This window comes from Arachis hypogaea, chromosome 19 (assembly GCF_003086295.3).
Source record: "Arachis hypogaea cultivar Tifrunner chromosome 19, arahy.Tifrunner.gnm2.J5K5, whole genome shotgun sequence".
Taxonomy (NCBI): domain Eukaryota; kingdom Viridiplantae; phylum Streptophyta; class Magnoliopsida; order Fabales; family Fabaceae; genus Arachis; species Arachis hypogaea.
This window is the reverse complement of record NC_092054.1, coordinates 108,464,985-108,480,369: the sequence shown is the minus strand read 5'-3', so window position 1 is coordinate 108,480,369 and position 15,385 is coordinate 108,464,985. Positions and strand designations below refer to the sequence as shown.

The window sequence follows — 15,385 nt, the reverse complement described above, 5'->3', positions numbered from 1 at the left end:
AGACCAGTTGCTTGTCGGAATGATAGAGCGCTGAATAAACTCCAACCATGTCCTAGCAGCCGGCTTCAGATCGTGTTGACCCAACTGTCCAGGCTGCCCCTCAGAGTTGAGCCTCCACTGGGCTCCCGGAAGGCAAATGTCAGCAAGTATCTGCTCCAGCCTCTTATCGCTGTTGACCCTCTTAGTATAAGAATGAGGGACCGCTCAAGTCTTTGGCAAGTGGAGTATCTCTTGCGCCCTCCACGAACCAAACTCTAGAATCTGCCCTCGGACCATGGTACGCCAGTTCTTGTAGCTGGGGTTTACGCCCTTCACATGCTTGTAAGTGACCCAAGCATTGGCGTAGAACTCTTAGACTATGAGTTGGCCCACCTCAGTGACTGGGTTGCACAATGTGCCCCAGCCCCTCCTTTTTATCTCTGCCTAGATCTCTAGGTATTCGTCCGGTTTTAGATCAAACCGAACCTCTGAGATTACTTTCTTTTGCCCGGTGATCTCATGGAAGCGGTCCTCATGGACCTTGGAACTGAATCGATGTGAGTCAAAAGGATCGTTCACTAGGGCTTTCTCCTTCCTCTTCCTAGAGGATGACTCTCCAGTCTTGGGTGTCATGGATAATTAATGAAAAAGAAGAAAAGTGGTGCGGCCACACCAAACTTAGAATGTTGCTCGTCCCCGAGAAAAAGAAAAAGAGAAAAAAAAAGAGCAAATAGAGGCGGGAAGAAACAAAGGAAGGAAAAGTTATTGGAGGATGGGGGATAATAGTAGGGATAAAAAGTGAAAATGGAGAATGGAGATGATGAAAAAAAGGAAAATGGGTGTGGGCTTAAGGAGGTTAAAGAAATAGAAGAGGATGAAAAGGAATTTGTTTTGTGTGAAAAGATGGGATAAAAGTGTGGGTTTTATAGATGTTGGAGGGAGGGGTGCGGTTATGGTGGGGAGGGGGTAAAAGAAGACAAATTTAATAGGGTTAAATGGGGGTTGGTGGGAGTTAAGGTAGGTTAATGGGGAATGAAGGAAATAGAATGAAAAAGGTAAAAATTAAGAGGGAGGGTGGGGTGGGTTCGTGGGGAATGAAGGAAATAGAATGGGGAAGGTAAAAATTAAAGGGGAGGGTGGGTGTGTTAATTGTGTGTAACGGTTCGGAAGAGGGAGGAAAAAGGGAAACGAAAACTAATTGGGGGGTATACGGTTGGTGGGGGTAGGGCCCATTGGAAATTTTCTTTCAAATTTGAAAATCCCCCTTCGAATCTAGCGTACAGGCGCTACTGGCGCTTTTCCCATTTTTTATGAATTCAGAAATGAATATATATATATATATATATATATATATATATATATATAAAGGCCTGGTCCGCATTTGGCGCCACGAAGACAGTGGCCAACCATTGAGTTACGTGTGCCTTGGCGCTTAACACCCAGCTTGGCATTTAGTGCCACCTCGTGAGTGAGCTTCCTTAAAATACGAGCCACACGGCGCCAAATGCCACGTCGGGGATTTTGGCGCTAGCCAAACAGAAAGCCTTTCTCGAATTGCATGCTCCTTGGCGCTAAATACTGAGTCTGGCATTTAGCGCCAAAGCACCCGAACCAACTCTTCTCTTGGGTGTTCTATTTTTTCTTCGAATTTGTCTTGTTCTTATTTTTAATCAAACTTCTGAAATCAAAATAACTATAAAATGAAGGATACTGGTAGTTGGGTTGCTTCCCAACAAGCACATTTATAACGTCATTTGCTTGACGTTTAGCTATGCTAAGTCAACAGATGAGTGGACCTCTGACGATCAATCTCACCTCCAAGATAGTGCTTCAGCCTCTGGCCATTGACCGCGAACCTTCTATCCAGATTTTCTTCCTGAAGTTCCACATTACCGTACGATGATACTTTGGTTATTACAAAAGGTCCTGACCACTGAGACTTCAACTTCCTAGAAAAGAGCTTGAGCCTTGAATTGAATAGTAAAATTTTCTGGCCTTGCTCAAAAGCTCTTGTGGCTATCTTCTTGTCATGCCACGCATTGGTATTTTCTTTATAGAGCTTGGCATTCTCATAGGCTGAATTTTTAAATTCATCAAGCTCATTTAGTTAAGGAGCCTCTTTTCTCCTGCAGCCTTGGCATCAAAGTTCAGAAACTTTGTTTTCCTAATATGCTCTGTGCTCCAACTCCACCAGCAAGTGATAGGCCTTACCATAAACCAACTGGTACGGGGACATCCCAATAGGAGTCATGAATAGTGTGTATGCCTAGAGAGCATCATCAAGCTTCATAGCCCAGTTCTTCCTTGAAGTACTCATGGTCTTCTCCATTATTCTCTTGAATTCCTTACTGGAGACCTCAACCTGTCCACTTGTCTGTGGGTGATAAGGGGTTGTCACTTTATGATGGACTCCATATCTTTGTAGAAGTGAGTCTAACTGTCTGTTGCAGAAGTGGCTTCCTCCATTACTAATTAGTGTCCTTGGGACACCAAACCGGTTGAAAATATATCTCTGAAGAAAGCTCAGCACCACTTTGGCATCATTGGTGGGTAAAGCCACTGTTTCCACCCACCTGGACACATAGTCAATTGCCACCAAGATGTACGTGTTTGAATATGAGGGTGGGAAAGGACCCATGAAATCAATACCCTACACATCAAACAACTCAATCTCCAATATCCCATGCTATGGCATCTCATAGTTGATGGGAAAATTTTCAACTCTATGACACTTGTCACAGTTCCTTACAAAATCCTGAGTGTCTCTAAAGAGAGTCGGCTAATAAAAACCACTCTGGAGGACTGACGAACTGATTCCTGCCGGTAAAGAAATTCATAAAAATAATATCTCATTGCTAGTATAGTTTCTAAACCAACAAAGAATCCTTTCGTACAAAAACTTTTGTTGTCACAATAACAAACCCAGTAAAATTTATAACCGAAGTATTCAAACCTTGGGTCGTCTCTCAAGGAATTGCAGGGAAGTATGATTTATTATTGGTTATGAAAAAATGTATATTTTTAGGTTTTTGAATTAGGGAACAAGGAAATAAATTGGCAAGGAAGTAAATTAATAACTAGAAAAACTCTTGGCAAGGTATGAGAACTGGAAATCCCATCCTAATTATCCTTATCAGGTGTGATGAGAAATGTTATTGCTCCCACTTAGTTAACCCTTACTAAATAAAGGAAAGTCAAGTGGACTAATCAATTTGATTCCTCAAGTCCTAGTCAACTCCTATGGAAAGACTAGCTTTAGAGGGATCCCAATCACTCAGCAATTTCTAATTTTTAATCAACAGCTGAGTTTGACAACTCAAGTGCCACCAATTACTCAACCAAAGTCAAAAGGGAAAAAATTCAAATTATTTATATCATAAATAGAAGAAAACAACCATAAATCTGAAATACCTCGAATTGTATTAAATAGGAAATCAAATTAAACATAGGAATTCATAACCCAATTTGGCAACATAAGTAATCAATAGGGGAAATAGATAAAGTAGAATACTAAGACAATTAAAAGTAGAAAAGAAACTAAATTAAAGAACATTGAACCTGGAATTGAGAAAATGAAGAAATCCTAATCCTAAAACCTAAGAGAGAGGAGAGAGCCTCTCTTTCTAGAAACTACATCTAAAACCTAAAATTGTGAATTATCAATTAATGTTGAATGAATGAATGGATTGATTCTCCCACTTTATAGCATCTAATCTGCATTTTTTGGGCCAAAAACTGGGTCAGAAACAGCCCAGAAATCACCCCCAGCGATTTCTGATACGTCCAGCACGTGGCAAAGTCATGCGTACGCATCGTCCACGCGTACGCGTGGATTGAATTTTCTCCTGGTCACGCGTGCGCGTGATCCACGCTTTCGTGTCGCCTATCTTCGGGGCAGCTATGGCAAATTATATATTGTTGCGAAGCCCTGAATGTTAGCTTTCCAACACAACTAGAACCGCCTCATTTTTACCTCTGTAGCTCAAGTTATGACTGTTTGAGTGCGAAGAGGTCAGGGCTGACAGCTTTGCAGTTCCTTCAATTTCTTGTATTCCTTCCACTTTTGCATGCTTCCTTTCCGTCCTCTAAGCCATTCCTGCCCTATAATCCTTGAAATCACTTAACGCACATATCACGGCATCGAATGGTAATAAGAGAGGATTAAAGTTAGTAAATTTAAGGCCAAAGAAACATGTTTTTAATTATAGCACAAAATCAGGAAGAAAAATATAAAACATGCGATTTCTATGAATAAGCGTGAGAATAATGGATGAAAAACCTCTCAATTTAGCACAATATAAACCATAAAATAGTGGTTTATCAAGGACCTTACTAGCCATCCTCTCACCACCAAAGTGACCTCCGTACTTGGAACCATGACAATGCCAGAGAATCTGTTGCGTTTCCTCATCTGAGACACAACGCCAGATTATGCCATCTTAGTTTAAAAGATAAGGTTCTTCCAACAAAAAGTAGTTTTCATTATTTAAAAGTTTTTTAACATCTTTAGTGTACTCTTTGGGAATGAACCTCATGGCCTTGTAGTTTACAATGTCTACAAACCATGGAGCCCTCTGAATCATGAAGAGTTGCTCATCCGGGAAGGTCTCAGTCATACCAGTGGGTTGTTACATCCCTTCTTCAGACTCAATCCGGAAAAGATGGTTAGCCACTTGGTTCTTTAACCCCTTTCTATCTCTAATCTCAATGTCAAACTCCTGAAGTAGGAGCACCCACCTGATCAATCTTGGTTTAGAATCCTACTTGGTTAGAAGGACTTAAGAGCAGCATACTCAATATAAACAATAACATTGGAATCAATTAAATAGGATCTAAACTTATCAAATGCAATACTACAGCTAGTAATTCTTTTTCTATAGTTGTGTAATTCTTTTGCGCATCATTTATTGCACGGCTAGCATAGTAAATGACGTGCATAAGCTTGTCTTGTCTCTGTCCCCAAGACAGCTTTTATAGCATAATCACTGGCATCACACATCAATTCAAATGGTAAATCCCAGTTGGGAGGAGCTATGATGGGAGCAGAGACAAGCCTAGCTTTCAGAGTTTCAATGGCATGCAAACAATCATTATCAAAATTAAAAGGAATGTCAGCAACCAAGAGGTCGCTCAAAGTTTAGCAATCTTAGAAAAATCCTTTTTAAATATTCTATAAAATCCTGCATGTCCCAAGAAACTCCTAATTGTCTTTGCATTAGTGGAAGGTGATAATTTTTCAATTACCTCCACCTTAGCTTTATCAACCTCAATCCCCTTGCTTGAAATTCAGTGCCCAAGAACAATATCTTCAATTACCATAAAATGATATTTTTCCCATTCAAAACAAGATTTGATTCTTGGCACCATTTCAAGACTAAGGATAAATGCTTAAGGCAAGATTCAAAAGAATTACCAAAAACAGAAAAAACATCCATAAATACATGAATGAACTTTTTAACCATATCTGAGAAGATGAAAGCATACACCTCTCAAAAGTTGCTCTGACATTATAGAGTCCAAATGGCATCCTCCGATAAGTAAATACTCCAAAGGGACATGTGGATGCCATCTTTTTTTATCTTGAAGGTCTACAGCAATCTGATTATAGCCAGAATATCTATCTAGAAAGCAGTAAAAAGCATGGTTGGCTAAGCTCTTAAGCATCTGATCAATGAAAGGCAAAGAAAAGTGATCATTTCTTGTAGTTATGTTAAGCCTTCTGTAAAAAATACACATTCACCAGCCAGTGACGGTCCTTGTGGGAATTAGCTCATTCTTTCATTCTTGATCACTGTCATCCCTCCTTTCTTGGGAACCACTTGCACAGAACTCACCCATGGATTGTCATAAATTTGGTAAATAATCCTGGCTTCCCAAAGCTTCATTACCTCTTTTTGGACCACTTCTTTCATTGTTGGATTGAATCGCCTTTGTGGTTGCACAACCAGTTTAGCATAATCCTCAAGCAAGATCTTGCGCATACACTTAGCTGGACTAATCCCCTTCAAATTACTAATGGTCCACCCAAGAGTTTTTTTATGACTCTTAAGTACCTGAAGTAATGCCTCCTCCTCCTCATGCCTCAAAGAGGAGCTAATAATCACTGGATAAGAATCATGCTCGCTTAGGAATGCATACTTCGAAGAGAGAGGCAAGGGCTTCAACTCAAGCTTCGGAGGCCCTTCCTCTTTATGAATGGCGTGTGGTTCCCCCTCTTGAGGTGGTGAGTTATCAATCTCAAGTAAATTATCCTCTTGAACAAGTGGTTTAACAAGATCAACTCTCATACACCCCTCAAAATCACTAGGGTGTTTCAGAGCCTCAAGCACATTAAGGACTACCTCCTCTTCATTGAACTTTAGAGTTAATTCACCCTTTTTCACATCAATAAGGGCTCTACCTGTAGCTAAAAAGGGTCTCCCAAGGATAATAGAGGCATTTTTGTCCTCTTCCATGTCCAATATTACAAAATCAGTAGGAAAAATAAATGGGCCTACTTTCACAAGTAAATTCTCAACAATTCCAAGAGAAAATTTAATTGAATGGTCAACAAGTTGAAGAGAAATACGAGTAGGTTTTACCTCATCAATTTGGAGCTTTCTCATTAGCGAAAGTGGCATGAGATTAATGCTAGCTCCAAGATCACATAAAGCTCTCTGAATAGTGATGTCTCCAATGGTGCAAGGAATCAAAATGCTCCCAGGATCCTGCGTTTTCTCAGGAAGGTCCTGCTGGATAATGGCACTGCATTCCTTTGTTAGCACCACTGTTTCACTCTCTTTCTAGTTCCTCTTGTTACTCAACAATTCCTTCATAAACTTGGCATAAAGAGGCATTTCCTCAAGGGCCTCTACAAAAGGAATATTGATCTGAAGCTTCCTGAAGATCTCTAAAAATCTGGAAAATTGCTTGTTTTTGGAGGCCTTCTGAAGCCTTTGAGGATATGGCATCTTACGCTTGTACTCAGGTGCCTTAGGCAACGCCGAACGTGTCTCAAGATCAACTAGAAAAGGGTTATCCGGGTGTCTAAGGGGGTTGTGCTCCACCTTATTCTTGTCCTTCTCTGGAGCTTCTTTTTCAACAGGCTCCTCACTAACCTTTGCCTCAGAACCTGCTACTTTACCACTTTGATGCACGAAAATCTGTATCTCTATAAATTTCCTTCAGCAAGTATACCGAGTTGTCGTCAAGTAAATACTCATAGTAGAGTGAGGTCGAATCCCACAGGAATTGATTGATTGAGCAACTTTAATCGGAGGAATGTTCTAGTTGAAGTAAACAGATTTAAATTGAGATTTGGAGAAATTTAAATGGCAGAAAACGTAAATAGCAAGGAATGTAAATAATGGAAAGTAAATGGCAAAATGTAAAGTGCAGAAAGTATATTGTAGGAACTTAAATGGGAATGAGGATGATAAACATAAATGTAAACAGCAGAATATAAAGAATGGGGAGATAAAAAATGGGAGGTTCATTGGGCTCAGGAGATATTGTATTCTCCGGATCAAGTTCATTCTCATCTTTTCCTCAATCCATGCAACTCATTGATCTCTTGGTAATCTTAGGTGATTGAATTCCAATTTCTTGGCAATTCAATCTCTCTAAGCTTGAGCAATTGCCCAATTCCTTGATCTAATTTTTCATGGGAAAAGATGAAGTTCGATCACTAATTATACCACATGTTTTTCCAAATCAAAGTATTGGTAGAATTATATGTCACTATATCCATCCAACCCCCAATCCGGTCCAACATGAGAAAGCATTTCTAGCATGATTTTCTCATTCCTCTTCCAAGGTTCAGAGGAAATCCAAGTATGAGCAACTTCTCTTCCGAGACAGTTACTCAATTAGATGAAGATCGAAAGCTTTCAAGTAAATCAAAGAGAAAGGAAGGAAGAAGAAGAATAAGAACTATTAATGATCGATTGAATTACAACAGAGCTCCCTAACCCAATGAAGGTGGGTTTAGTTGTTCATAGCTCTGGGAATGGAAAAATGTAAGATACATTGAAAGTAAAAACTGAATTGCAGAGAAAAGTAAATACAGAGTGTTTATAATCCTGGATCCCCTAGGTCCCCCCCTTTTTTTCTTCTAGTTCAAAACTACCCCTATATATACTACTTCTCTAATCTTCAGTTAACTCTGCAAGTCTTTGGATGTGGGCCTTTGATCTCAGTTGAAGCAGTTACGATCTCAGTGGGCTTTGCTCAGCTTGCTGGGAGATTTTGAATTGGGTGGCTTTCACGTTAGTCAGGCCGTTAGTGTGGTTCACGTTAAGTGCAAATTCCAGGTTCGAAGACGTAGTAACACTAACTTGGTCACTAACGTCCCCTAACCCTCTTGAGTCACGTTAACCCCACTATTAGTGGCACTAAAGTGGCCACTAACATAGCCTTTCCTAACACTCAAGCACGTTAGTGGTGCTAACTTCACCACTAACGTTGCTAACACCCTTTCTCCACGTTAATGGCCCACGTTAGTGGCACTAACGTGGCCATTAATGTGGGCAATCCTTGGCTTGAACACGTTAGTGGTGCTAACTTCACCACTAACGTTGCAAACCTCCCCTTTGTTCCACGTTAATGCCCACATTAGTGGCACTAACGTGGCCACTAACGTGGGCATCCTTGGCCATTCCTAATGTTAGTGGTGTTAACTTCACCACTAACGTTTCAAGCTCTTCATTCTTCCACATTAGTGCCCACGTTAGGCACTAACGTGGGCTTATTTGCCCTTCGAACACGTTAGTGGTGCTAACTTCACCACTAACGTTGCAAGCTACCTCTTCCTCTACGTTAATGGCCACGTTAGTAGCACTAACATGGCCACTAACGTGGCTTTTCTGTGCTTTTTGTTACCTGAAATCAATCGAACAAAGTGCATTAAAGTCTTGCTCTTAATCATGAGATGATGCATCATCCATTTTATCATTCAATCCTTGCATTATTCTCATGAAATTGTCTAGAATTCACAATGTTTGTTTGAATCAAGGTATGAATGCATATTCAACCAAATACTTACTTATTTCCTAAGAAAATGCATGAAACTAACTTAAAACAAACTAAAAATGGCTTGTGAAATTAGCCAAGATGCCCTGACATCACACTTCTAAAATGAATGGACTTGCACTCTTTCCTTGGATTAGGCACTGTATCACCAGGAAAGATATTGGGAGGCTTTTCAAACACTTGCCTGCTCAACTGACCCACTTGAATCTCCAAGTTTCTGAGTGAAGCTCTGATTTCCTGCATAAAACTATGAGTACTCTTGGAGAGTTCTGCAACTATAGATTCCAAGTCAGATGTGTTCTGAGGGAGAGACGGTTTTTGTTGTGGTTGAGAGAGTTGGAACTGACGGTTATTGAAATTATTCTGATTAAAATTACCCTGAGAATTATTGAAATTCTGCTGCCTCTGAGGTTGATCCCTCTACGCAAAGTTTAGGTGATTCCTCTACCCCTGATTGAAAGTCTTGGAATAGGGATCATTATTGGGATTTCTAGAGGAATTTCCCATGTAACTAACCTGTTCGGGAGGAAATTGAGCATAATCATAATTCTCACCTTGAGGGAAGCCACCACTCATGTCATAGGAAGTATCTTGAGTATTAACAGCTAAGACTTGCATTCCACTCAAATGTTGAGTAATAGTATTAATTTGCTGTGACATGGCCTTGTTCTGAGCAAGAATAGCATCCAATTCCATGACTCCTTTCTTCATAGAGGTCCTCTAAGAAGAATACAAATATTGGTTGTTAGCAACCATCTCAATCAACTCATTAGCCTCTTCAAGAGTCTTCTTCATGTGAAGGGATCCGCCTACAGAATTATCTAAAGACATTTTGGCGGTCTCAGAGACTCCATCATAGAAAATCTGTAACTAAATCCAGTCTGAGAACATGTCCGAAGGATATTTCCTGAACATCAACTTGTACCTCTTCCAGACTTCATAGAGGAATTCACCATCTCTCTGCCTAAAAATCTGAACATCAGTCTTCAGTTTAGTCAAATTCTGAGGTGGAAAAAACTTGGTCAAGAACCTATTGACCACCTTATCCCAAGTATCTAAGCTCTCCTTGGGCTGTGTGTCAAGCCACTGCTTAGCTCTGTCCCATACAGCAAATGGGAAGAGAAGCAACTTGTAGACATCAGGATGGACTCCATTAGTCTTTACAGTGTCACAGTTCTACAAGAAATTTAATATAAGCAAGTTTGGATCTTCCTGCGGGAGTCATGAAACTGGCAGTTTTGTTACACCAGAGTGATCAACTGAGGCTTCAGCTCAAAGTTGTTAGCACCCACAGGGGTACAACAATGCTATTCCCGTAGAAGTCAGGGCTAGGAGCAGTGTATGAATCAAGTATTCTTCTAGGTTGCCCAGGCACATTAGGAGGATTAACAACATTGGGATTAACCATATTGTTATTGTTAGGCTCCATAGTAAATTCTTCAGCTTCTTTCTCAAAATCGTCCTTGAGATTCTCAACAGACTTATAGGTCCTAACCTGCTGTAAACGCCTTCTTAAGGTCCTCTCAATCTCAGGATCAAAGTCAAAAAGAGGTTTTTTGTTTCTGTTCCTGCTCATAAACAAACAGAAAATAAGAAAAAAGTGAGAATCGCTACGTCAGAGTGAAGAGAATTCCCAGTGAGGTAACCTGAGTAAAGAAAATAAGTGAAAAAATAAATAAATAAAGGGCATTAGAATTTTCAAAAATCACTAAAGGAATTAAGCCTACAAATTCGAAAATAATAGAGAAAAATAAGCAAAAAAAGATTCGAAAATAATGGAGGAAAAATAGCTAGAGAAAAATAAAATAGAATAACTAAGGGGACACCAAACTTAATTTTAGAAATTAGGGGAAGAATTTTAAATAAATGAAAGCTAAAATTCAAAAATCAAAGAACAAAATTAAAAAAAATTAAAGCAAAAACGTCTAATCTAAACAATCAAAGAATGAGTAGTTGTCAATCACAGTCAATCCCCGGTAATGGCGCCAAAAACTTGGTGCAAAATTAGAATACCACAAACTAACCGGCAAGTGGACTGAATCATACCAAGTAATACCTCAGGTGAGTGACGGTCGATCCCATGAGGATTGATGGATCAAGCAACAATGGATGGTTGAATGATTCACTCAGTCAGACAAGCAGAAAAGAGTATTTTGGGTTTTAATTTGCATAAACCAGTAAGTCAGCATTTGATCAAGCAATTAGTAAATTTGGTGTAAAAACTATGTGAGAGAACAATTAAAGTTTTAGTGATGTTTATTTTTCTGGATTTATATTTCTTACCAACTACTTTAATCATGCAAAGATTCAATTCATGACAAACTGCAATTGACTAAACCCTAATTCCTTAGTAATTTAGTCTCCTCTAACCTAATCAACCGCCAATTCCTTGGTCACTTAATTTAGATTAAAGGGTTAGGTCCAATCCTAGTTTATTAGCTGCAAAAATCCTAATTACCCAAATATAAGATGATTATATGTCACGTATCACGTTAAGTCTAGACAATTAGTGATTTAGGAGGAATTACTTTCAAGCTGTTATTCAAGTGAGTTATCTTTTTCAAGAATCAACAAGAATATATGTAGAAAAAGAGTTATCTTTCAATACACTCAAATTCATAAGATGAAGAGCGAAAGGAATCCTTAAATTTAATTAAATACATTAATTAAAAAAGAGTGACAATAGTATTAATCCACAGAATAAATAGAGCTCCTAACCTTAACAGGGGAGGTTTAGTTGCACATGACTCGAAGAGAAAACTAGGTTTCAAAAGTGTGTAGACTGTAGAATGAGGAAGAGAAGAGAAGAAGAGGCCCGAAAGCTTAAATCTTTTCCCTTTTATGTCTAACCTGATTGATTTTGAATTAAAAATAAAAGAAATAAAATAAAATAATATCTAAACCCTAAAAGATTGTGTTTGGTTATAAAAACAAATAAAATAAAATAAAATAAAATAAATTATTAACAAAATCTTCATCCAACGAAACCTTCTTTCAAATCCAAATTCGCGATGTTGGCGCTAAACGCCAGATTCAGCGTTTACCGTCGCTGAGGCAGAGATGAATTGTGACGTTACTGTCTTTCTGACGCTAAACGGGAGACTTGGCGTTTAGCGCTACTAGCGCCTTATTGTTGCATGAATTATGAAGCTCCTGGCGCTAAACGCCAGAACGGGACGTTTAGCGCCAACCAGCCAGAGGCCTTGCTCGCATCACGAGACGCCTGGCGCCAAACGCCAGGCTCAGCGTTTGGCGCCAGCTTGGCAGCTTCACTTTTTCTTCTTTATTTTGTAAAATTTTCTACACGAACTCTGCAAAAAGACAAAAGGTGTCTTTTAATTTAGAGTTTAATTTTGATACACTGATAGTGTAAAATAGTTTACACTATCAAACATAATTGAATGACGGTGTAAAATAGTTTACACTATCAGTGCATCAAAATTAAACTCTAAATTAAAAGATACCTTTTGCCTTTTTACTCCAACCAAATCTAGCTATAACAAATAAGCCGAATACATAATAAGAAAATCAATACGGGTTGGTCTAGTGGTTAGTTCACTATTCCAGTTAAACAAGTGTCTAGGAGAATTTTGAATCTTGCCTTATGCATGCAACTACCTATTAGTCAGCCACAAACTTTTAAATGAAGTTCTGATTCATGACAGAGAAAAGACGAGCATGCGTGTTATAAGACCAAAAAGAATGTTGCAACTCTAAAATGTCTACCCCAGGGTTGTAGTTGAATTGTAAAGTTGAAAAATTGTGAAGCTTAGATAAACTCAAATCGTAAACTTGTAAATTGGGACCTAAACATTTAAACGTATAATTTAATTTGAGAATTTGATCATCTTAAAACTACAAAAGCTGCAGTAGCACATCAACTAGAGGCGCCTGGAAAGAAATTCTATTTTTTCCAATTCTATGTTCTATAAAGAACTAAACATACACCTTATATAAGAACACATAATGGTGGTTCAACAAAGTCAAACTCTATATACATAATCCCTTTGAATCTACTAGTCTACTAGGCTGTACAAAAGTATAGGACTTATTCAACAAGGAAAAGTTTAGGGGGCAACAACTTTGTTAAATTTTGGCCAACATGTAACCAGTAAAGAAAAGTGAGTCATTAGATGAAATCTCACACCAATCTCACACCATTAAAACCATCATTGATGACTATTTGATGGCTACAAATTACAAAAGTTGTTGGCCCCTAACATTCCTCATTCAACAAAATCCAACCATATTCACAAATAAGATCAACTAGAGGAAACACCACATTTTCCCTGTAACCAAGGCAATCTCCTGTCACCTTTGAGAGAGACGAAGATCTCACGGGCAGTGGCATTGTTCTCAAACAAGTCCAAGGCGAGGAAGTAGACTCGATCATCAACACCCTGCAACTCATCCAACACCTTGATGCACCTGCTTATGGTGAACCTGTCCTCGTTCTTCAGAATCACACTTGCCCTCATCTTTGAAGCAGCAGCTATCTCGAGCATGGCGTCAACAATGGCATCTCCGGTAGCCTTTCGGCTTCGCTTACGGCTACCTGAACCAGATGGCACAGCAGCAGGATGACGCTTGTGCCCATCCAACATGTTCACATCATCTCCAGATCCAGAAGAACCATCCTCATCCATGTAAGTCATTACCACTGTAAATAACACTAACTAATGAACAATATTACTAGGGCCACTAGAAAACATGAGAGTTTTTTTGGAATACTTATATCAGGAATTGACATGATCTATAAGTCAATATGGGGTTTGAATGCAATGGTGTTATGCGATAACAAAAATTCTTAAGACTTGATAAACAAATCAAATCAAATCAATCCTAGAATACACTCATGGGTTTGAGCAAATTAAAATTCTTTTCTTATCCTTAAACATCGAAACTTAAGACTTGATTAACAAATCAAATCAATCCTTAATCGAACTCCTAGTAATACGCTAGGTGAGGTGATTGACTACATTAAAACAAGGCCAATGTCTAATTAATTTCTAACAGCTTATGCTGCAACACTAACAGCATTCAATGGACACGCTCAATTGCCTCAAATCCTCAATGCACGTAAAACACTAACCAACAATGAATATAAACATTCCCAGAGTGAAAAAATAGTATTTTTAACGCCAAATTGATGTGAAGTGCGACTAGGGCAAATGGGAAGGAAAATCGTACCGTGTCGCAGGTTCCTGTCGGATTTCGATAGTTAGGGTAACAAAAAGTTAGGAGAATGGAGGTATTGTTCGAAATTGGGTTGTTGAAAACGCGCTATTTGAATCTCATTGCGTGGGTGAATGTCAGTGATGGCAGAAAATGGGGGAGATCAGCAACTTTGGAAACCCTAACAATAGAACGATTGAGGAAGAAGACAGTAGCTGAAGTGTTAAAACGCACCGTTTTTACCTTCTGCATGCTCCGCTTCTGTTCTTTTTCTGTTGAGAAAATTACAAATTACAAATAGGTCATTTTAATTTCTGACCTTTTTAAAATTAAAATATTGTAAAATGTAATAGAGATGTGTCATGTGTGACGAAAATGTTATTATGCTGATGTGGCTATACCGATATTTTATGTGAATGTGACAAAAATGTTTAAAAACAAAAAAGTCTTTCACCTCTAAAACGACATTGTTATAGTTTAAATTCTCTTAGCCCCTTTTGTTTTTGGTTTATAGTTTAAACTAGGAATCTTAACAATACTACCATGTTAGATAATTTAGCTAGAAGCAATATATTGCAAAACTAAATTGTCGTCTTTTTATGTCTTAGAAATTAAGGCAAATAAAATCTCAACCAAAATTTTTAGATAAAAGAAAAACAGAAGGCTATAATTCTAAAAGTTTTACAAGAGCGTGAAAGGGCAATTTCTAGCACGAACCATATTTCCTTTGCTCTTTGAACCATATCGCGCGATGTTGTGCCAAGAAATTGCAGCTTTGCGCTTGTTCTTATGCATCGAAATATTGTTGTTCCTCTTCCAGTTCCGAACCTGCAGCTCTACCTCCCCTCTCGCTCGCAGTGCGAAGAACGTGTTCTCAATGCAACCACTGCAATCCTCAGTAACTCGATGGGAAGCCATTCGAATCCTGATGCAGAAGTAAAAGCTGCTTTTTCCTTCGGCGAGAATACCGACAAGAACGCGTTCTTCGATGCTGAACCAGCGTGCTGCAGAAGCAGCATCGAATTGAACACAAACACACCACGGATATTGTTATTGCCTTCGGCGGAGTTATCGATGTAGAGCGATATGTGCAACGACTGAGCAAGGACTTTTTTCGGCATAGCACGGTGGCAGACTCCTTCGATCCATCGGAGGAGCAATTGGAATCATACTCGTTCTGCTCAACAACACTCATAGAGGAAGGTGCGGCGTTGCGCTTGAG

At 39.0% G+C, this 15,385-nt stretch overlaps 1 protein-coding gene across 3 annotated transcripts; it reads right to left on the bottom strand.

Annotated features, from left to right (window-relative positions):
- Positions 1 to 12,880: 12,880 nt before the first annotated feature.
- Positions 12,881 to 14,483, bottom strand: LOC112779369 (uncharacterized). Of its 3 annotated transcripts, none has more exons than XM_025823610.3 (2): positions 14,179 to 14,483; positions 12,881 to 13,648 (listed from the first exon to the last, which is right to left on the bottom strand). In XM_025823610.3, exon 2 carries the CDS (start codon positions 13,641 to 13,643, stop codon positions 13,251 to 13,253), a length of 393 nt encoding a protein of 130 aa, XP_025679395.1. In that variant the 5' UTR covers positions 13,644 to 13,648; positions 14,179 to 14,483; the 3' UTR covers positions 12,881 to 13,250. The 3 variants fall into 3 exon arrangements, with proteins under 3 accessions (XP_025679395.1, XP_025679393.1, XP_025679394.1); XM_025823608.3 differs by having other exon boundaries at positions 12,881 to 13,664; positions 14,179 to 14,376; XM_025823609.3 differs by having other exon boundaries at positions 12,881 to 13,660; positions 14,179 to 14,318.
- Between the last annotated feature and the right edge of the window lie 902 nt (positions 14,484 to 15,385).

Bases quoted from the DNA above. Each gene is read 5' to 3' on its own strand.
- LOC112779369 (XM_025823610.3), bottom strand. From the start codon at position 13,643: ATGACTTACATGGATGAGGATGGTTCTTCTGGATCTGGAGATGATGTG.